Genomic DNA, 23,254 nt, shown 5'->3' on the forward strand with positions numbered 1-23,254 from the left:
TTCAGAGTTCATGATTCAACAGTGAGAAAGAGACAATAAATGGCCTCCAACTGGAGAGTTCTAAGGCCAAATGCACTGTTGACCAAAAAGGACACAAAGGCCCGTCACTGCGAACTGACAGGAAAAAAGTAGAACCTTTTGGAAGGTGTGCATCCTGTTACAACTGGATTAAAATTAACACAGCAATTCAGAAAAAGAACAACAGATAGCTGAACATGGTGGTGGTAGTGTGATGGTCTGGGGCTGCTTTGCTGTTTCAGGATCTGGACAACCTGCCATCACTGCCAGACCCATGAATTAAGCTCTTCACTAGAAAATATATGAAGGAGAATATTTGATAAAAAGTTCATGATCTTAAAATAAAAAAAGAAGATTTTGGATGGGCCTCCTAAAGGTCCAGATCCAGTGAGGATGCTTTGGCTTGACTTTGATTAGGCCATTCATGCCAGCAAACCTTCCAATGTGGCTGAAACAAATAAACAAAAACAAGAATTCTGAAAATCCTCTTTCACAGCAATGTAAAACCATTCTTACCCTGCCTAAGGGTCCATGTCACATTGCCTATATTTGTCAAAACTCGTCTTTGTTAGGTTTTTGAGTTGTTTTCTGTTTACCTCCCTTGCACAGCCATGTCCTTTTTTTGCCTTGTTTCTGTTCATCCAGGTTTATTAGATTATTTCTGTTTAGTTTGCTACTCCTGTTTTGTGCTACTGTGTATCTTCCTTATAGTTCTGGTTCCATTTGTTATGTTGCTATCTCCCTAAGTTACCTCGATCTCCCTGTTCTACCAGCTGTTCCTGATTCCTTCTGATTAGCTCCTCTCCCAGTTTATTGGCCCATACTCCACTTCCCTCAGCATTTAAGCATTGTGGTTTTCATTGTTCTCCACCGGATTCTCTGCTGACATCTCCCAGTTCTATGTCTCTGAGTTCCTGTCTGTTACCTTGCCTTAGTTCCAGTCTGTAAGTTTATTGATTTCTATTTTATTAAATATCTCGTCTTGACTCACCATGCACCTCCAATCCTCCTGTGTGCGCTTTGGTCCTGCTTCGCCTCCACAGATCTTAACAGTGTTATTGTCCAAGCTTTGTAAAACACTAAATAAGAATTGTGTGCATGGTAGGGTTGCATGAGAGAAGTCTCTGCTCTCTCAGTTAAAAAGCAAGCTTGTTAAACAGATGAAACCAAATAGATTTTTTTTGTTGTTAAAATGACAGGAGTTATGCCTAAAGACTAGATAATAAAAACATCTTCATTCTCCTTATCACATAGGTAAAATATGTTGGCGCTAGTATTACAGGCCTATTCTGCTGCAGGATGGCCATTGTTGTGAAGGAACGATACATTTTGCGTTATACCAGTAAATTCTAAAGACAAACCATCAGAACATCTTTCTGATGTTAGTCACAAGAGAAAATGGGTCATGCAGAGAAACAATGACCCCTAGCATACAAGTCATTCAACCAAAGAAAGGTAGGGAAAGAATAAAGTTAATGTTGTGGAATGGCCAAGTCAAAGACAATCGTCCTGACCTTAATCCAACAGAAATATTGTGGAAGGACCTAAAGCGACCAGGTCACTGGAGATCCCCCATTAGAGTCTGGAGTTAATGGGTTATGATTCATTCTCCAAGATGATGGGTTGGGCTGATCTGTGGTGTTCAGACAGGAAAAGCAAACTTCATTTACTTTACCCCAAACAGACACCTTTATAGAATCTCACCAGTTAAACATTTTGCCTATGTTCCTATATGGGTAGTCTTTATTCAATATCTCTAAATAGAAATTAAGTAGAACGTTTAACAACTAAAAGATACTAAAATGAATCAGTTAAATTTCAACCAATTTTAAAATGTACATACTCAACAAAGTTAGTTAAATAAATTTTTACACAAGTTTACTCAAAATAATTCATTAAATCACTCTAGTAAATTAGTTATATTTTAACTTTTACCACAACACTTTTTTGTTGATCAGTTGGATGTGCAAAATATCTGCACATTAAAAAGTTCATAAACAACCAGATAATAAGAGAAAATTTCTCCATCCAGAATCATCCTCCTGGATATAAATTTATAACCCCGTTAGATAGTACTCATGTTCCTAATTAGGTCAACTTATATTAAATAATAATATAATGGGTTTGTTTATGTTTTTCACATATTTATAGTTGTTTGGAAGAAGGAAAGCAGATGAGGAAAGGCCAAGGTGTTGGGTGGGTCTAAAGATCTTTGGCAATGAGCTCAGTGTGTTCACATGTGACGACATCTACGACCAGGTCCACCGGATGTCCCTCAACATGGCTGGGCTGGCTGTGAAACTGCTCAAGGTAACATGGCGGTTCTGCTGTGCGTTGCTGTAACCAGGGTTCATTTCACTGATGAAATATTTTAGCCATAGTTTTCATCAAAGATTTCCTTTTCCTGATGTAATGGAAACAAAAAGCAAATAAAAACTAATACTGAATGACCTAAACGCTGATAAAAAAAAAGAGGCTGATTATGTCAAGCAACAATAAGATGAAAATAATGGAAGGAGAAAAGGAAAAATCTATTAAGCTTTTATGAGCAGTAGCCAGTGACACATAATCTTTGTGTACCGTGCATATCCTATTTCTGACTTTTGGCTGTTCAAACCTTATTGTTATGTTTTTAAATAACAAAACTCAGTCTTTGTGTATTGTAAAAATATAAATTCAGTTCATTGATATAGTATGATAAATATTTCACCTACATGTAAAGATGTTAAAGGTTCCTAAATGATACATTCCTCTATGACTTTTTATTCTGTTGACTAAATTTACAGTAAATTTAGTCGACCAAAACTAGACTGCAACTAAAATGACAACAAGATGGTTGAAATGTTACTAAAACTACTTTAGTCAAAGGAATATGACTAAAACTAAGTTAATGTGCTGTCATAAAAGTAACCCTGGCTGTTACAATCTGTGATTCCTACCTCCGTTTACAACCCAACACCCCCACTATTTTCCTTCCTTCTTCTTTGTCCTGCAGGGTCATGAGGTTCAGCTGAGCCACACGGGGGTGCTGATGACTGAGGAGCTGGTTCTGCCCTCTCTGTCTGGTGTCCCCATCAAACTGGACGTCAATATGACCTCTCTTCTTTCACTGCACCTGAAAGGCAGCTTTAACTACAGGGATAGTTCTCACTTCTCCCTGAACGGATATATCCGCCCCAAGTAGGGTTGAGTTTACAGTCTAACAGTGGCCACATGGTCGGTCTATCGACAGAGTGTAACCAGTGTCTTTGTTCTCAGTGCTTATGTGGACTTGTCAGCCAGGATGGGGATTAATGGTGTTTTGGGTCAGGCTGCGGTTGAATGGCTTGCTGAGCTCAAGAGCTCCCCCAGTCTGGATGGGAGCTTCCAGCTGCAAGAGGGGCGGGACATCCGGGTCACTCTGAACACACCACAGGACATATTAGACATCATCTCTCTCAGGTAAGTGTTAGTATTTAATACCACTTCAGATTAACTTTTCTTATTTGAACCAACTGCATTTAAATTTGTTTTTTTTCAATAAAGTTTTTAAAAATAATCTTGAATATTTTTTTAATTCCAATTTTTTATGTGCTCTTATTCTTTTATTTTACTGTAGATGTTACATCTGTACAGCACTCTGGTTACTTTGGGTTTGTAAAGTGCTCTATAAATAGAGCTTGATTGATTCAAATAGTATGTGCAAGTCTGGTTGCACAATCTTTCCACATGACTAAAACTAGATCTTATGGGAAATCTTCTGTCTCTATTATTGTCTGGTTTCGATTAGTTGACAAATTTGTCATTTTGTGACTGTTTTTGTCTTGATTTACTACAGAAGAAAATGTATTTATAAAAACTCTGATCATGTTTCCTCGACAAAATTACCACTGTGCCACAATGTTACTCATTTAATTTTTGATTTGGTCCCCCTTTTTGCCAGCAAAACAGCCCAGACACATTTAGGCATTGATTTGATAGCACATTTGAAGGTCTGCTGTGATATCTAGCACCAATGCATCAGTGGTAGATCCTTTAAGCTCTGGAAAAATGTAAGTTGGGTTTCCAATTGTTTCAATACACTTAGACTAAGATCTGCAAAATCAATGTTTGTCTTGTTCCTGAAACTGTTTAAAGAACATAAATTCTACTCAGAAATGTCGATGAATTGGGGAAGTACTGATTCAATAAAGGAGCAGAAACAATTATTTGGGTTTTTCTGCAACCTAGTTACTTTTTCTTTAATGACATAGCCAAAGGTTTCCTGAAAGAACATTGTTGGCTGTTCTGCCTTTGTTCTGTGGTGCCACCTGGTACCATGTGTCACCTGGGATCAAACTCATCAATCTGCATAATTAAACAGAAAACACCCTCAACAAACCAACCCACCTTGGTGTTGATCAAAGATGATCATGGCCACCCTGGGAAATCTGATACCTCATGGCCCCATACCAAAAAACCTTTGGGGACCCAAAGTTGGTTCACATATTTGTCTTCCTTGGACCACTGTCTGTTGATCTAAATCATTTCAGATGGGAAAACATTCAATCAGAGTTGCAGTTGCCAAGATCTTGTAACTTTTGTCAAGCTTGTCTATACTGAAAAACAAATTTAATGAAAGAACAAAAAGAAAAAGCAGCCCTTGTATGAAACACGCTGACCATCTCATTGTAATTAGATAATCTATGACTCCAGCATCAGCCTTCTTCTACTGAGTAATCTGTTGGGATAGCAGCATCACAAACATTATTAGGAAAAGACTTGAAAGACAGATCAGGAATGCTAGCTCTCTCTTTGGAACAGAGAGATGTGTATAGTTCTACCAGTATGACTTGTGATCATACTGGTAGAACTGGTGTGCACTCTTCATGAAGTGTGTGGGTGCTCATGTTAGCTCTATCTCCTTTCAGGTAATGTTGAGCATGGCCCTACATCTCAGTTAGATTTATGTTGTAAATTGTTTTATGATTGACCACGTGGACCTTTTTCCCCTTTGTATATGCTTAGGTTACCTTTGTTTGCCTTCAAAACTTGATTGATTATGTGAGACATATAAGTGCCACAGAAACATAAAAACAGAAGAAATGTGAAAGAGGTCAAATACTTTTTGACAACACTGTATGTCTTCTGTTGTATCAGTGATGAAGTTTGGATCACAGCTACTTTGTAATATCTGTGCTATCTAGCTCCAGAGTATTTCAGCTCAGCGGAGGCCACAAAGAGGAGATTAAGGGACCAAAGAGTCAGATCCACAAGACCGCCTGCACACCAAAAAGCTGTGAGTTTGTAGCAGTCATGCATATTTTTGCCTTCTCTTATTTCTCCGTGTTTTTTTCCTGAATTTATCCCAGACGAGACTCTAATTGCTTACCTTTTACAGACACAGGATGCCACAGTTGGATGTATAACTTGATCCAAACAGAAATTTGCATTGATTATTAAAATGCAGCTTTGGTTATTAATCACAAGTTTGCATTTAAAAACTGAGAGTAACACAGGACAAAGAACAGCCTTTTGGCCATCCAGTGCTCACAGTACACACATCAGAAATGTTTTCACCCCCACAGACCCTCTGTGATCAACAGGATAGGAAACCCCTGATCCAAAGAACCAGGCCTGAATTGACATGATAGTGAGTGAGCCTCTTTAAGACAATATGAGGTTTCATTGAGTTAAAAGCAGAACTAAAATCTACAAACAAGGCTCTTACAAAACCTTTGGAGCTCATAAAGTGTTTTAAGAACAGAGTCAACATAGCATCACCAGTATTGCTTCGATATGCAAACTGGAGCGGGTCTAAAGCAGTGGCCACAGAATTGGCCAGGTGACCGACAAGAACCAGCTCCATAGATTAAAATAATAAAGTGGTTAAGGCGATATGCCTAAAATCGTTAGGTGCAGTAGAACTCTGCTTTTTCGGTACTTACCTTATTACTGAACATTCCCATGCTTTTGGCAGCCTCCTCAAATTGAGAAGATGCTGAAATAGCTGAGTAAAAATTAATTAATTAATTTGGGAACACAGTCTTTTAACAGATGGGTTTTAAGGCCGTCTGGGCCAGTGCTCTGCTCGATTTTAATATAGAGAGACTTGTTGCAACATCATGATTATTGGAGTTTCTACAGGGAGGTTTTACACAGCTCATCACTTTCTAGCGTACAGTCCATAAGAGAATTTAAGTACACCCTTTCATCAAACTTTTTGACAGGTGGGTGGGACTTCCGGTGAGGGCGGGATTTCCGGTGGGCGCCATGTGGGCGCCATGTGGTTGCCATGTGGGCAGGAGGTCACGTGGTCAAGCAGGTGGTGTGTCCAAGGGGGCGTAACCGTGGTTGCTGATTGGTTGTCGTCATTAGGGGCAATACCTTAAAGTGCTGGTGGATTATTATTAATCTAATCAGGCATGAATAATCATGAAATTGAGAGCCTGATGCGTCATCTGCTGGGAGATTTGTTTTGCGGTGTGTGGCCGTGCGACCAGCTGCCGCTGCTAGCTGACAAATTCCCAGGGCCGGCCTACTTTATTGTGAACACACATCCTTCACACATGCCGGGGGAACACTGGCTAGCTCTGACATTGGATGAGAATGGTCAATCCAGCTTTTTTGACTCTTATGGATTCTCTCCGGATTTCGAGTTCTACCCGTCAAGCATCGTAACATTTTTAGAAGACAGATCCTCAAAAATATTGTATCATAATAATCAGCTTCAAAACACTCTGTCCACTGTGTGCGGTCACCATTGCATTTTTTATCTATGTCATAGAGCGTGCGGATTATCAATGCAGCAAGTGTTGTCGAAATACACCGGAGATGTGATTAAGAATGATTTAATGGTATCTAACTTTGTGAAAAAATATCAGAAATGTGTCATTAATCAAAGTTGTACATTTTATACTCACGGAACATGCTCTTTGGAGATGTTTCTGGATTGTTATGGAATTTAAAATGTCTTATTTTTTTTTCATTGTTTGTTTTTTTTCTTCTTATGATTTAATATTTGTGTAATGATATCATATGTTAGTGTGTGAAGTAGAGAACGAAGTTAGACTTGAAAAATATAATCAATAAATATTTTATTGAATAAAAGAAATAGACTACATGTTTCATTTTCTTATAACGGTTTATGGTGAAAATGTAATCCATCGGGGTGGTAGTGTCGTCTTACGAAGAGACCTTTTTGATCTCCCATCAGCATTTTTTGGATCTTCCAGCTCAGATCTCGACCAGTAGGGAGAATGAGTTATCTGCCTTCTTCTTCTTTTTCTTTTCTGCTTAACGCTGGGGTGTGTACCCCCATTTTCAATCGATGTACCCTCTGTTTTGAAACGTCTATATTCTTCACGAGCATAAGGGTCAATGACTGAAGATATAGGTATGTTTACTTCTGACATGGAGTGTAGAAAATCAGACCATCCTCGGGTTTGTGATGCTCTAGATTTTTTAAACGGAAGCATGAGATTTTTCAACAAATCAATCATGTGGGACCCTTTTATAACATTTCCGTTAAATACAAATTCACCTCGCGAAGTCCAACTCTCACTTCTTTCGGATAATTTCTTCAAAATGTACTCGGCATTTTTACGATTGTGTTTAGGAAGGCTTTTCAGTACTTCCGTAAGAACCTGATCCTTAGGGGCCTCGTCCTGCCCTGGGCCTTGTTTTTCTTGGGACCGCTCATGTTCAGGAACCTCTGTGTCACGCTGCAGCGTTAAACTGACCCGCTGTTTTTCTTCTTTGACACCTTGCTTAAGTAAAGTCAGATACCTCTGGAGAAGAGCATCGTATCTCTTGATTTTTTCATAAGAAGTCAAACCCGGCTCTTTTAATATCGCTCTCATTTCAGCATCCAAATTCTCCTCCGCCGTCTGTCTGATGGACGTGTCTGACTGGGTCAGACGCTTGAATTGATGAGGTGAAATGAGAAACATCTTCTGCGATGTTCTGAGAGACATTATCTCCTGATGATTCCACCCACTAGATCACCGATCAAGGGTGCAAGAGCCGTTAAGATGGGGAGAATAAAACCACCTCGTTGCTTTTTGAGAGCCAACTGTTTAGTTTTTATCCCGGTTCTTTTATCACCCAACAATCTGATGATATTTCTTTGTTTCTTCAATTGTCGGTGTTGAGAGGGTGATAGTTTAATGTTACCTTTTAGGATATTCAGTGCAATCTCGCACAGAGCCTGAATAAAGTCGGGAGAGCAGTGTGCGAGAATATCTTTACGTTTCTGTGGACAGGCCTGGTACAAAGCTCTGAATAATGGTAAATTCCTTTTTATACGCGCTGACATGATGACTTACTTTGTTCTGGGTACGTACACAGCAGGCCACTGCTGAGGAAGTATCCCCGTTCTCAGTCTGAAATGTTCTGGGCAGGTAGGTGTAAAATCGATGATTAATATCCATGAGCTTCTCTCGTTGCGTCTTCAAAACTCTCCAAGAAGAGACCCTTTTGAGATGGAAACATTTGGCGGGCCAGTATATTCAGCTGGAGTTTATCTCTCGGGTTCTTAAACAACACCATATAATTACAGTTCAAACTAATAGTGCGACTGAACTTTCCCTGATGAAAAACATTCTGAGTCAACATCATAACACTCATATTACGACGGTGACGAAACTGGGTAAAGACCTTCATCACGTTTTCATCATCTGAGGCTTGAGCGATAACATCGTCTAGAATAATCAGATGATTCTGATCAGGAGGAAACAGGTTTTCATCTTCAAAAGAATGAGGCAATCCTTCCACAAAGGTAATATTTTTATTCATCTTTTGCAATTCAGCATACATGGGTTGAAAAGAAGTGTAAATCCACACAATATTTTCTGGAACAATATCCATGACATGATTACAGTTTTGTAAAATACTTTTTACAAAGAAAGTTTTCCCGCAGCCGCTGGGTCCAACTATCATACATGAGAAAGGTGCTCTAAATCTAGGATCAAAATCAATCTCCTGTAAATCCATGTGACTTTTTATTTTATTTCTTCTTCAACTCTAATAACCGAAAGGCAGAGTTGTCCCGTCAGAAAAAAGACGTCTCTTATCATACACCAGTCGAAACTTTTTAAGAAATGTCGCGTTTGTCAAACGGAATCTCTTTTTATCCCTCCTGATCGTGTGTTGAGGGATTTCAATGACACCCTCACTTGACCTCTGTAAGTAGCCCTTGACCAGCCCTTTGATGCTGTCAAAATTGACCCTCTCGCTGCATTCATGCGTCTGAGTGATGCCTTTAGCACGTATCACTACTTTTTTACGGTTTTTGGTCTGGTATGCATAACTCTTGGGTCCTGTCGATGCAAACTCCGAAATGCTGTCACCATCTAACTCGTCAGTAAGATCACCCAGATAATTCCCCAATTCCAGAGGAGTTTCACCACTTTTTGTCACATAAATCAAACTGTCCGTGTCAATATAAATCAATCTGTCCTGTAACTTCTCCATGCTGCTGAGAAGTTTTAAATGTGCATAAGCGGTGGTGAATGCTGCTATAAACACATTATTTGTCTTACTTGGTGGATATATGACACGTTTGCTGTAGTTCCACTGCACTACACACATTTCAGGGTTGAAAAAATGAAAATAGTTAACCCTGTATTTACTCGAGAACATGAAGCTGAAAAAGTCTTCAGGATTAGTGATGACTGTGGTCTGAGACAGATCACTTCTTTGCGCAAATTTCCCCCAAAAACTGTTTAAACACAATTTTGCAACCTGCCTTTTGGCAGGATTCATCTCGATTTTCTCAGGGTCTAATTGGATGCCCTGATGCTGTTTGTAGTCGCTTATATACTTTGACTTACTCTCCTGATCCACTGCTTCAGACGGATAGCCTGAAGCCTCCTGCTTACCCTTTAAAAAGCAATGAATGTAACCTTTAAAAATTGTATCACTTCTCTTTTCAAAATGCCACACCTCTGTGATTTTAGCAAGACGATAACTACACTCCAACGCTTTACAGAGTTCTACACTCGCCCAAACTCCCGTCAGAGCTCTGTCCTGATCATTATGCATGCAAGGACCTGACTGGTAATTTAATTCAGCGCATGTGCGGCAGAGAGTGAACACAAGTTTACTTTGGGATGTTCTGTAAGGTAAAACAGGGAACAACAGGTTACGTGGTGGGTAGACCACAGCTTTGATTATACCGAAGTAGCTGCTGGGGTCATCAAAATCTTTGTAAATGATGGTGGGGTGTCCGAGGGGAAAAACGCAGTTGGCGTTTACATAAGGGTACAGAGATGTGTAATCCACATAGTGTACAGTTTCATCCGGTTCCGCTGTGTACCTCAACTTCATAGGACAGGTGCGTCCACCATACAGCGCATCCCGGGGGGATAGCGGTTCGGGTGCATTAACTTTCTCAAGAAAGCTGATCACCCCTGGGTCTGATTTTTTCATTTCAATCCACTCATGCTCCCATATGACTTCGAGACGAAGGCCGTACACAGTTTGTAACACCTTGCTTCTCTCAACAGTGGCTGCGTAAAACTGTTCAAATGCGACCCCTCTCAACGGACACTTGTCATGAGGCATGTAACACTTTTTACAGCCGTGGAAAAAACAGCCGTAAAATTCAAACGTAACTTTGACACCGTTAATCTCTGCATACCCATCCACTGAATATGGCCCGATTTTCTTTTCACCCCTATTTAATGCATGCTCGATAAATATGGCTCTGCTGTCTGCAATCCAGCCGAGCCATTGAATGGACGCGCTGGAGAACGTTTTACTGCTACGTCTGTAGTCCAGAGGTGATGGAATGGCTAAGGTTTGAGGAGGAAGGAAATTGGTTACAAAAACCTTCATGCAGGCTGATGCTATTGTGATACTTTTAAACGGATCCACACTTGTCTCCTTAAATAACTCGTCTCTGAATTTTAAGCATCCTTGAAAAAGAATTTCAACGTCATTTTTACAATAACGAATAGCTTCTTTCTTAAAGTCAAAGACCTCTTTGCTCGCTTCTCTGTACCAGCTGCTAAACACCTGTTGTTCTTGAAGACTCATGCGTTCTACAGCGTAGCAGGATGGAGGAGGAAAAGGCCCTACATACTGGAGATGTTGTTCAGAGGAAAATAGGTGGGGAAAAAAACCCTTGCTTTGATTGGTAAAGCCTAACGCTTTTGGCATGGCACTAAGATTCATGCACATGAAGGACAGGCTATCAATGTATTTTAACCTGTAATCAGGGTCGGTTAAACAGAGAAGTTTACTTCCTACCATGACGAGATGAGGTTTAATGCCTAACTGCAGCATTGCTGTGAGAATCAGGTAACCATCGTACCCCCGCGCAATGTGCGCTATTAAGGTGTAACCTCTGTACTTTGGCCTCCTGAAATGCAGGAGAAATTTTTGGGTGCAATTCAGTCCATAAGCGTACCATTCATCACCTTTCAACGTTTTAGCACAGACCAGAAAGGGGGTATGCATGCCGCTCTCATTGACGAGGCATTCGAAATCATAAAAAATCAGTTTATCATCAAGCTGATTAATTGTACTGCAAGGCAGAATGTAACATTTATGATCATCGCATGTAATGTCTAGGCTGGGGGGTACATTTTCACCGCAAATACTGCATTTTACATTACACACGTGTGGTTTATTCGGTTTACTGATTGGAATAACGTATATCCGTTTGCATACTTTACACAGTTTTACCAACTCACAGTCACTCATAGGCCTTTCAGCACTATTTCTGATGCGCGGTTCCCTGTGTCTACTGAAACATGAGGAATTACGACAGATTCTTTGACAGCCTGCACAGCTTACAGGATTGCTAATCTCTTGCATACATTTATATGTTCGACACACTGGACAATAACCTTCACAATGGTGTGTGTTTGCATTCTCATAGTTGGCGTAACAGTAATTACAAATATATCTGCACCCCATAAAACCTTTGAGATTTTTTATCCCATAGTAATGACCTTGAAATAACAGCAAAAACAGAGGGTTTGAACGATCAGGGAAACTGGTCTCAAATTTACACAGAGCAGTAGAGCCCGTGGTTCTGTGAAACACTACAATTTTTCTCTTCAGAATGGTTTCAAATTTACCAATATCACTAAAAGTAACTGCTGTTTGCTCGTCGAGGCCTGCCTGATGCTGCCATCTCCTCCCCAGTTCTACAGCACGGTGATCCGTGAGCTCAGGATCAGAGACGTGTGCGAGGCTGATTGCAAAACATAACTGATTACCGGTATTGTTTATAATATACAAATGAGGCATTTTCTTATTAAACAGTTCACAGTCTAACGTTCCTGCAGCTTTACGCTTAGAACCTCCTGCTGGGTCATTAACAACCTGAAGAACAAATTCCATGTTATTATCTACAGGTATATTTGCATTCGATTGTACTAAATCGTCGAGGAAGTTTTCGAAAGCAGGCAGGATCATATTTCCATCATCTGTAACAGTAAATGTGATGTGACGATTGAGATTTTCACCCACTAATTCCAGCTGCACAACGTCGTTACGTCTGGTTAACGATCTCGCAGCGTGGGCTAATTCAATGATAATACGCATGATGTCTGTATAGAATGCGGCTAAATCTGGAACGTTACTTGGACAGGGCAGCGGTATGGTAAAAGGTCTCCTTATTTCATGGTTATTAAAATGTTCCCGTTCAACCACTGCTGGAGGATCTCGCTCTATTTGATCAGAACTAACTGCTACGTCCGTATTGAAATGACCCCCGTGATGATCTGCGGCAGGTGACGTAGAAGGATTCTGATGAGTGTCAGGTGGATCATTTTGCTCAATACTGAGTGGACAAAATGCGCTATTTAAATCGTAAAGAGCCTGATTGATTACGTTTAAAACGTCACCGTGCTGATGTTCATTTATTACATTTTCACTGTTAGCAGGAGATGCATTTAAAACGATGTTATCTGCTACTTCTGCATTAACGGGAATTTCGTTAAGTTCATTAACTAAATTTCTTATTTCATCCAGGGCAAGTCTGATTCGGTTATCCATTTCTATGAACATAAGAAAAAAAATAAAAATAAAACTAACCTACAGAAAAAACAAAAAACAAAAACAAAACACAGTGATCAGTTCAGTTTAAAATCACCTTGATGTCACCAAAATGCTTCTTTAACAGAATCTGACATGCTGCCAGAAGCGTTAACGATGAGGCCTTATTACGAAGATCCCGTGAGGCTGTAGAGACTGTCTTCCTGCGCTGTCCGTTTCTGTAGCCAATCTGTCCTACCATCAACGTTACCTCTGTAAGGAGAATGAACAAAAAATAAATAAATAAATATATATATATATATATATTGAAATAATCACATTAAAGCTGGAAAAAAAACAAAGGAATTCAAATTAATTCAGTATGTATGTATGAATTAAAACGTACCGTTCATTAATCCACTCACTAGCGTTGCTCTGCTTTGTAGCGCAGAGAGTCGCTGTCTTTTGGCCGGGGTTAAATATTCTATAAAAACAGAAGACAATAAAAGTTATCTTACGCTGCGCAGCACAGCGTTCATAAATAAAACGAAAAATAGTTTTTAAAATACACAAGTTTTTTTTTTTTTATCTTACTCCGATTCTTTGCGGTAAAACCTCCAGATTTCACTTCTTGTTGAACTGAAACGGTGCGGATTCAATGTGGCATCTTTGGATGTATCTGTAAACAGCTTTATATGACATTTTATTGAACTATGCTTAAAATACATATATATTGTTTTTATTTCATTTTTATTTATTTTTTCTACCCTGCTGCTGCTGCTGCTGCTCGACAGCTGTGTCTTCCACAGAGCTCTCAGTCGAATCTGTAAACAGTTTTTATCTGAGGTTTAAAATACATTCACTCTCAAAGAAAAATAGATAGTTCTTAGGACTTACTTACTTTCTGGTGGTGCTGGTAACTTATCCAGTGTGTCTTCAGGGGAAATGATGATAATTGACGGGGGAGTATTCAAAGAATCAGTTTTAATTTCAGTTGTTGTTGTTGCGGGTTTCTCTTGTTTGGAAATAATTCGCCTTCTCAATTTTGACTGTCGATTCCAGCCACTGAACCCTCCAACTTGATCATTCGGGTTTACCTCTCTCATCAAATCTATAAATTGAAACATTGTCAAGGGTTAACTATAATATATATATATTTATATATATATATATATATATATATATTTTATTGCATTTAACATTTACTTACCATAATCTGATTGTGTCAAGATGAAATCATCAAGGTCATCAGCGGTGGGTTCTATGACAAAGAAACAAATATATATATATATATATATATATAAAGAATATATATAAACAAAATTAGAGAACATTCACATGCATTTAATGATTTCTTAAAAATGAATACTTACTTACTTACTTACGTTTAAAGATGTCATTGTGCTTTTGTGAATTATCAGAAGTAGAAGCCACAATTTCCGGGTTTCCTGAAATATTTACCGACATTTTTTCTTGTCAGTACTGGTATTTTCAATGTAACAAGTGTTATGGTTCAAAGACATTCAGCATTTGAAGACCCTGACACTGAGGTTAACCAATGAAACAGCCCCCGAACAACATTTTACTCACAGTATTTATACCAGAACATGACAGTGTTATCTCAACTGCAAAGACTATGTTTTTAAGACCAAAACCCTTCTTGAGTTCAAAGGTGATATGGTTATCTAATAAACAGACGTAACTGCCCCTTCCTGACATCGCCCCTAACAGTTGGATATGGTATAACTGTAACTCCCCTGAATAACCTTTTACTCTAAGATGAAAAAGTAAATGTTTTAGAAAAGCTACAGGTAACTAAAATTATCATTCCTTTTTCCTAAAATGGAGTCTCTCATGATTCAAAAACAAACACATCATTGCTAGAGTCAATTTGTAACTTGGAAACAGTATACTGAAGTTCTTTTATTTTTCTGTTAATCTCATATTCGTCTTACCTCTTTCAGCTGCTTTTCCAGTATGTTGACGCAGAAGCTGAAGGTTTTTCTCGTTCCATCGATGTAGTGAAGCACAATTTTTTTATTTACTTTTTAGGTCTTTTCTATTTTGAACGGATTTAGACTGGCTCATATATTCAACAAATAGGTCCTGCTGTAAAGCAAAATTAACTTACAATTCTGTCAGGTTACACAGTTCATTTATTAGGATTTCATGTGATAGGTCAACATTAAGTTGATTATACCTTTAAAATATAAAAGGATGCATGTCTTTTTTTTGTTTTTTAGATGTATTAACGCCTGAAAAAACATACAGATTATTAATAACACCCTTAAACACACCCCTGTGTGTTTTAATTGGCTCATTTAAGGCCTTCCCCGTAACACCCTTAAACACACCCCTGTGTTTTAATTGACTCATTTAAGGTATCGCCCCTAATGACGACAACCAATCAGCATCCACTGTTACGCCCCCTTGGACACACCCCCCTGCTTGACCACGTGACCTCCTGCCCACATGGCAACCACATGGCGCCCATATGGCCCCCACCGGAAGTCCCGCCCTCACCGGAAGTCCCGCCCACCTGTCAAAATGTTTGATGAAAGGGTGCACTTAAATTCTCTTCCATAGTATCTAATAAATGAAAAAACGCATTGATTTAATTTAATGGGTATTTAAAAATGTCCCCCCCAAGCCTACCTTACATGAATCTACCCTCTATTTTATTTTTTAAATAAATTTTAGTCTTTAAAATTTCCCCTCTAAACTAACTCCTTTTCTCACACAGCCAATTTTTTAAATGTTTTGATACTCAGAACTTGCTGTTACATATGTGGGGTGGTCCACATATTGCTGGACAGTGGGCAGATGATCCAACAAGTCATGTGAAATAAAGTCCCCAAAAATCGAGACGGCCTGATTGGAGGAGCGGGTGAGCACCTTATTATAACTTTCTGCTATCTTTGCACTGGCAGCCTCACTGGTCGGTCCGGGCACATAAGAAATTATCACAGTAATCTGCTCGAACTTCTTTGGTAGGTAAAACGTTCTGAATGAAATTTTCAATATTTCGTAGTCCAGGGTGCAAACCTATCCTGTATAGTGTACCGTGAAACCCAACCTTTGTCAACAAACAGGTACAGCTTTCCTCCAGTAGATTTGAGTAAGGTGTGTACGTCTCTGTTTGCGCATATTGTCGAATACCCCTGTAGGCTTGGTGTTGCATAGTGTTTTTTAAGCCAAGCTTCTGTAAAGCAGACACGATTGCTCTGTCTGAACTCACAGTCATGAACAGATCTGAGCCTTAAATTATCCAATTTGTTGTTTATCGAATGCACTTTGGTGAGGGTGATAACAGGCAGTGGGAATCCAGTCTGACGCTTCCAGAATCGGTGCCTAACTCCTCCTCTTGAACCTCGCTTCTTCCTGTCTTTCTTTCGCCTCCATGACCAGTGGACAGTAGATTTTCTTTCGTGTAGATGAAGGCATCTTACTGTCCTTCCCAGCAATTGCTCCCAGGAGTAAACATCATCAAGCAGAAAAATAGCCAGAGCATTACAAAATTAATTTTGCACATAGATGCATTGGCAATAACAATCAAAATACAACATTGACAAGAAATACACTCCAAATGGTATTTAAAACACATAAAAACTCATACGTTCAATAACCACAGGATCAGCAGCCGTCCGTGCCCTGGAAGTCATTGAATTGAAATATGGTTCCTTGCAGGGTCTAAAATGATTGGCTGGCAGCTGTGCTCCAATGTCTCCTACCCATCACTTGCCTCTGGCATTACCTTCCCCCCTACTGGACCGGTCCATCTCTCACTCAGGCTGCTGAAGCTGGACAAGGGCCTCTATTACTATCTGCTGGAGGCTGCATACTCATTACATTATAAGGTAAACGTAAATCTATTAAATATACTAATGTACATGAAATTGTTTCTTTGAATATAAATACATTTTTCCTTCTGACATTGCCTAAAGAAGCCAAAAATGTAAAAGTTTGACATCTTACATGTTCTTCAAAGTTTTTGATTTGGATTATATGTGATAGACCAACACAAAGTAGCACACATGTGTGAAGTGGAGGAAAAAACTGTTCTGGTACTTTCTCAGTTTTTAACAAAAGAACTCTAAAAAGTGTTGTTGTTTGCTATTTCAAGATAAGTATGGTTGATCATCTGAAAATAAAAAGACTGCTGCAAACCTTTAAGACAGAACTGTCCAGCTAAATCGAGCGGCCAGACTAGTACAAAATAAATCAAACAAGCAGCCAAGAGACACACGATACTGGAAGAGAACTTGTAAGAGGCTGAAAAAGGCTTAAAGCTCAAGCAGGGCCTTCCAGCAGGACAGTGACCTTAAAGATACAGCCAGAGCTACAATAGAATGGTTTAAAGCAAAGTTGTCATAGTGTGGGTTTCTGTTGGACCAATATGCGGGAAAGAACTCCTGGAGCTTGAGGTTTGCAGGTAAGATGACACTTTATTGCTCATGGCTGGACGTGGACAGGGTACCAGTCGAGCACACAAACACAAACAACGCATAAGGAACCAGCGGGGAACAAAGGAAACAAACGGGCTTAAATACAAAACTGGACAGCAGGGGGAACCAATGACACACGTGACCAGACGATCAGGGGAAAACACAGAACAGGTGTGGGCTTGGGGTGCAGGGAGACAGAAAACAAAGGACCAGACCAGGTAAAATAACAAAACACAAACTCAAGAACTCAAAACACAAGCAGGTATGACAAAAGTAAATTCATGTGTTAGACTGGCCTAGTCAAAGTTAATATCCTATTGAGAATCTGTGGCAAGACATGAAAATCAGTATGCTTACAGATGCTCTTTATCCAATCTAACTGAGCTTGAATTGTTTTGCAAAGAAGAATGAGGAAAACCGTCAGTGTGTTTATGCACGAAGCTGGTGGAGTCATACACTGAAAGACTTGCTGTTATTGTAAACGGCGGTTCTACAAGGCCTGCCACGTTTCCAATTTTTGTTTGTAAGATTGTTGTCATTTTTAAATTCTTCCTCTTCACAGTTATGCACCACATTGTCTTGGTCTGTCACATTAAATCCCCCCAAAATACATTGATGTTTGTGGTGTTAATGTATCAGTCTGTGAAAAAGAAGTGTGATTCTGATGCGGATGGATCAGGGTAGAATGGCCACCCTCAGTCATGCCATAAAACAGGCACTGCATGTTTTTTCTTTACTATTGTGTTACAGAGGGGTACCTGGCTTCCCAGAGAGGCCTCCTTCCACCTGCTACTCGCCACACCTCAGTCCTCCATTCCCAGGGATATGTCTCTGGACCTGGCCTTCAGCTCCCATAGAGTGCTGCTAAGAATCAAACATCCACTGAAAGCCATCCTCTTACAGGGTCAGGCCCAGAGGAAGTCTGAAACAGGCAAAGGATTTCTCAGATGTTTAGTGTTTAAAAATGTGTTCTTTCTTTCTTTAGGACAACTTGTACAAGAGAGGACTATAAAGTCAGGGAAGCTAGAACTTGTAATTGACAGTGTTTATTATTATATCATGGTAAGTATTCGATGGGAAGATAGGGGGTGTATTTTGAAAATGTATTTGACTGAATTTTTTTGTGTCCACTTTAATCTGCAGGGTATGGTGGACAGCACCAGCCTTCAATCTGAGCAGAGAACACACTACCACCTGGAAGCTAAGACAGCCACTGATGAACACCCCATAATTCTGTCTGCTAACGTTACTCGTGGACTGGGCAGGAAGAGCAGCTTCTCTGCTACTCTGAAGAACATCTTCAGAGAAACTGCTTCACTCTCAGGTGACACTATTGTTTTTATTGTTGCCACCCTGAAAACATGTGCTTTTACAGAGATCCCTCAACAAACAGCTTTCTTTGTTTAGTGGCTGTGGAGCGGAAGCGGGACCTCAGCAGCAGTCTGTACTCTTTAGAGGCGGAGCTCTTCTTACCTGGACTAGTGGGCACCAGGATGCTGGGACTGATGGAACAGAAGGGGGCCGTGTGGAGCTCTCTTCTTAGGGTCAAATATGGTCTGAGAGGTCAGCACAGATTGCAACCAAATCAATGTCAGCAACTGGTTAAAAACTACCTTCTTAATAAGGGTTTCAATTTACATGTACAGTATGGTGTGAAATTCATTTTAAATTGTAATGGAAACTGGTTGAAATGTAAAACCTTTGAAAAACAAACATTATGTAAATATGTTGAAAATTAATAGATTCATGGTCCACACCTTTGCAGACCTCTGCTCTACAAGAAACTCACAATGCTTAGTGAAAAATCCCTACATTTAGTTTTATATTTTGATTTGCCACGTTCTAACAGGGGAATCCCGGAACCTGCATCAGGAGTGCTACACATCTCAGAGACTAAGGAGAGGGAGCGACTCAAACCACACGAACATCCTGAGAGCTGATCATGAATTCTACTGCAGTAACACAGCATCTATCAACCACAAGGTGACTGAACATTCAGTGGTGGCCACACCATGGTAAAGATCTGTAAGATGCTTTGAATGAGTGTCTGTTTTTTGGCTACAGCATCATCTCACATTCTAAATGAGAAAATACCAATCTAGGATTTGAGAATATTTATTCAGTGAGGGGGAAGCAGTGTGCCTGTGGTTTTAACAAAATCACTGCTGGCACAATTATTGGTACCGCAAACAACCTCAATGTAACTATAGCGTTTTTCTATTTATTCTTTGCTTTTTTAAATTGATCTGAGTTTGTTGAGTGATCCATGACTTCTTGTTTCCTGTTTGGAGACCTCAACAATGAACCTCCAGGTGGATTTGGTGTGAAACAAAGCATGCACATGTGTAGAAGCGCCTCATATCCGCTTTTAAGCCTGATGGCGGATGTGTGATGCTGTGGGTCAGTTTCTCTTCCAAAGGCTCTGGGAACTTTGATAGGGAGCTTAATTTGCATTTGATATAGATAGATAGATGGTATTTGAACTGATCACAAGAATTATTTACTAATCTATGCCTCGGATTTTACTAATATTATATAGTGCCAAATAACTTTTTAATTAAAAGCCAGGTTAAACCTCGTACTTGTACTCGTCATTTTCCGCTTTATCCGGGACCGGGTCGCGAGGTCAGCAGTCTCAGCAGAGATGCCCAGATGTCCCCAACCACCTCCTCTAACTCCTCTGGGGGAAGCCAAAGGCGTTCCCAGGCCAGCTGAAAGACATAGTCCCTCCAGCGTGTCCTTCGCCTTTCGGCTCAGCTCTCTCTTCACCACAACGGACCGGCACAGTTACTGCGGCAGCCGGACCGATCCGTCTGTCGATCTCCCACTCCATTCTTCCCGCTCCATTCTTCCTCGTGAACAAGACCCTGAGATACTTAAACTCCTCCTCTTGAGGCAGGAACTCCCCTCCAATCTGAAGAGGACAAGCCACCCTTTTCTTGTCGAGAACCATGGTCTCTGACTTAGAGGAGCTGATCTTCATCCCAGCCGCTTCACACTCAGCTGCGAACCGCCACAGCGCATGCTGTATGTCTTGGCTAGAGGGGTCCAGCAGGACCACGTCATCCGCAAAAAGAAGAGACGAAATCCACTGGTCCCCAAAGCAGACCCCCTCCAGCCCTTGGCTGCGCCTGGAAATCCTGTCCATAAAGGTTATGAACAGGACCAGTGACAAAGGGCAGCCCTGTCAGAGTCCAACATGCACCGGGAACAGGTCCAACTTAGTGCTGGCAATGCGGACCAAACTCCTGCTCCACTTGTACTGAGACCGGATGACCCCTAATAAAGGGCCCCCAATTCCATACTCCTGGAGCACCCCCCACAGGGCACCATGATGGACACAGTCGAATGCCTTCTCCAGGTCCACAAACACATGTGGACCGGTTGGGCAAACTCCCATGAACCCTCGAGTACCCTGTAGAGGGTATAGAGCTGGTCAAGTGTTCCACGGCCGGGACGAAAACCACACTGCTCCTCCTGAAGCCAAGGTTCAACTATCGTCCATACTCTCCTCTCCAATACCCTGGCGTAGGCCTTACCACCAGAGACTTGAGGTACTCAGGGCAGATCTCATCCCCCCCTGAAGCCCTGCTCCCGTGGAGCTTTTTAACCACCTCAGAGACTTCAGCCTGGGTGATGAAAGAGTCTAGCCCCAGGTCCCCAGCCTCTGTTTCCACCAGGGAATGCGTGATGGCAGAATTAAGGAGATCCTCGAAGTACTCCTTCCACCGCCCAATAATGTCCCCAGTCGAGGTCAGCAGCTCCCCACCCCCACTGTAAACTGTGTTGGCGAAGCACTGCTTCCCCCTCCTGAGGCGCCGGATGGTTTGCCAGAATCGCTTCGAGGCCAACCGGTAGTCCTACTCTATGGCCTCACTGAACTCCTCCCAGGCCCGGGTTTTTGCCTCTGCCTCTGCCACAGCCCGGGCCGCGGCACACTTGGCCTCACGGTACCTGTCAGCAGCCTCAGGAGTCCCACAAGCCAACCACAGCCGATAGGAATCCTTCTTCAGCTTGACAGCGTCCTTTACTGCCGGTGGCCACCACCGGGTTTGAGGATTGCCGCCGTGACAGGCACCGCAGACCTTACGGCCGCAGCTACGGGCAGCAGCATCGACAATAGATGTGGAGAAAATGGTCCAGTCAGACTCTATGTCTCCAACATCCCCCGGAATCTGGTCAAAGCTCTCCCAGAGGTGGGAGTTGAATACATCCCTGGCCAAGGGCTCCGCCAGGCGTTCCCAGCAGACCCTCACTATGCACTTGGGCCTGCCAAGTCTGTCCAGCTTTCTCCACTTCCAGCAGATCCAACTCACCACCAGGTGGTGATCAGTGGACAGCTCAGCCCCTCTCTTCACCCAAGTGTCCAAAACATGCAGCCGAAGGTCTGATGATATGACAACGTCCCTAGAGCCAGCCTAAGCATCTTGGGATCGGGCCGCCGAGGTATCTACCTTCAACTGCCGCCCAATCCTCTTTGCACCAGTCCCTCACGGTTCCCCCTGCAGGTGGTGGGCCCAATGGAGGATGGCCTTGTGTATCTCCTTCGGGCTTGCCCCGGCCGGGTCCCGCAAGGAGCAACTAAGCCACCAGGCGCTCTCTGATGGGTCCCAACACCAGGGCTGGCTCCAGGGTGGGACCCCGGCTCCGCCATACCGGGCAACGTCACGTGCCTCGATCGTGTAGTCCTCATGAGGGTGTCTTGAAATGCTCTTTGTCTGACCCATCGCCTAGAGCCTGTTTGCCATGGGACATCCTACCAGGGGCATTTAAGCCCCAGACAACATAGCCTCTAGCATCATTCGGGCACTCAAACCCCTCTAGGTTAAACCTAATAATTTTTAGTTATTGTAATAAAGAAGTGATTGATGATTGTTGCTAGAATGTATTTGCTCTCTCTCAAGTTTAACACAATGAGACTTGACCTAAATGTTTGTGACAGATCCACATCAGGCATGAAGAGAGCCCGAACCACATTAAATCAGTCCTGGACATGAGCTATGGGAAACACTGGGATGAGATCAACAACAGGCATACACTTCTCCTCAGTCAGTCCTTCAAAAACCAGACCACACAAAACCACACCAGTTACATGTTGGAGGTAAACCCTTCTAAGATCCTCGTTTTTTCATCATTTCTGCAAGCACCATAGTAAGATGTTCTGTGTTCCTAAAGGTGACATTTTCTTCCTGATGTTTCCAGTTTAATCTCCAGCTGCCAGAGAAGAATTTAAACTACAGGACTCAGCTGATGCACTCTCACCTGATGCAGCATGGCTCTGAGACCAGCACTCACTTAAAAATCAATTACAACAACCTGATGCCTCTGGTGGCTGGATTACACTGGAAAAGCCCTCCCAAAAATTCTCCTCATAAAAAATGGGAAGGTAAAATAATCTTATCCTTCCATGAGTATTTTGTTGTTGGAAATACTAAACATCTGCATCCAACCACTGACTATAACCCCTTATTTCCTTCCAGGCACATTCAACATGGACACACCAGGGCTGTACATTTACACCACCCATAAGCTGAGCCAGCCGCACTGCCACACCCTGCACCTCACCTCGGTTCTGACAGCCAGCAAGTGGCTGACGGTCCGTAATCTGGTCCTGGATGGTTTCTACAAGGACAGGAGCAGAGAGAAGGAAGCCCGTCTGGAGGTCTACACACCAGCTGCTACCTACATCCAAGTAAACAATATATTAGCTTTTCACCCTGAACTATTCAAAAATAATGACTTACAGTGCCCTGCTGAAATATTCATTTTTCACATTGTGTCAGATTGCAACAATACATTTTATGTAATTTCTTAGTTTTTCATGTGATTAACCCACACAAAGT

General features: G+C 41.4%; 1 protein-coding gene across 1 annotated transcript in view; it reads left to right on the forward strand.

Moving 5' to 3' along the window:
- The window catches only part of LOC124870219, a 98,543-nt gene that overhangs the window by 9,617 nt on the left and 65,672 nt on the right, over nt 1–23,254 (forward strand). Inside the window, exons 17-29 of the mRNA XM_047368771.1 lie at nt 2,170–2,328; nt 3,014–3,198; nt 3,277–3,459; nt 5,184–5,275; nt 16,654–16,823; nt 18,162–18,315; nt 18,397–18,473; nt 18,555–18,735; nt 18,819–18,974; nt 19,261–19,394; nt 22,354–22,512; nt 22,614–22,797; nt 22,892–23,103. Of these exons, the coding sequence (XP_047224727.1) occupies nt 2,170–2,328; nt 3,014–3,198; nt 3,277–3,459; nt 5,184–5,275; nt 16,654–16,823; nt 18,162–18,315; nt 18,397–18,473; nt 18,555–18,735; nt 18,819–18,974; nt 19,261–19,394; nt 22,354–22,512; nt 22,614–22,797; nt 22,892–23,103 (2,046 nt within the window). The remainder of the gene's footprint in view (nt 1–2,169; nt 2,329–3,013; nt 3,199–3,276; nt 3,460–5,183; nt 5,276–16,653; nt 16,824–18,161; nt 18,316–18,396; nt 18,474–18,554; nt 18,736–18,818; nt 18,975–19,260; nt 19,395–22,353; nt 22,513–22,613; nt 22,798–22,891; nt 23,104–23,254) is intronic.

The sequence above is a fragment of the Girardinichthys multiradiatus genome, chromosome 6 (assembly GCF_021462225.1).
Source record: "Girardinichthys multiradiatus isolate DD_20200921_A chromosome 6, DD_fGirMul_XY1, whole genome shotgun sequence".
NCBI lineage: Eukaryota > Metazoa > Chordata > Actinopteri > Cyprinodontiformes > Goodeidae > Girardinichthys > Girardinichthys multiradiatus.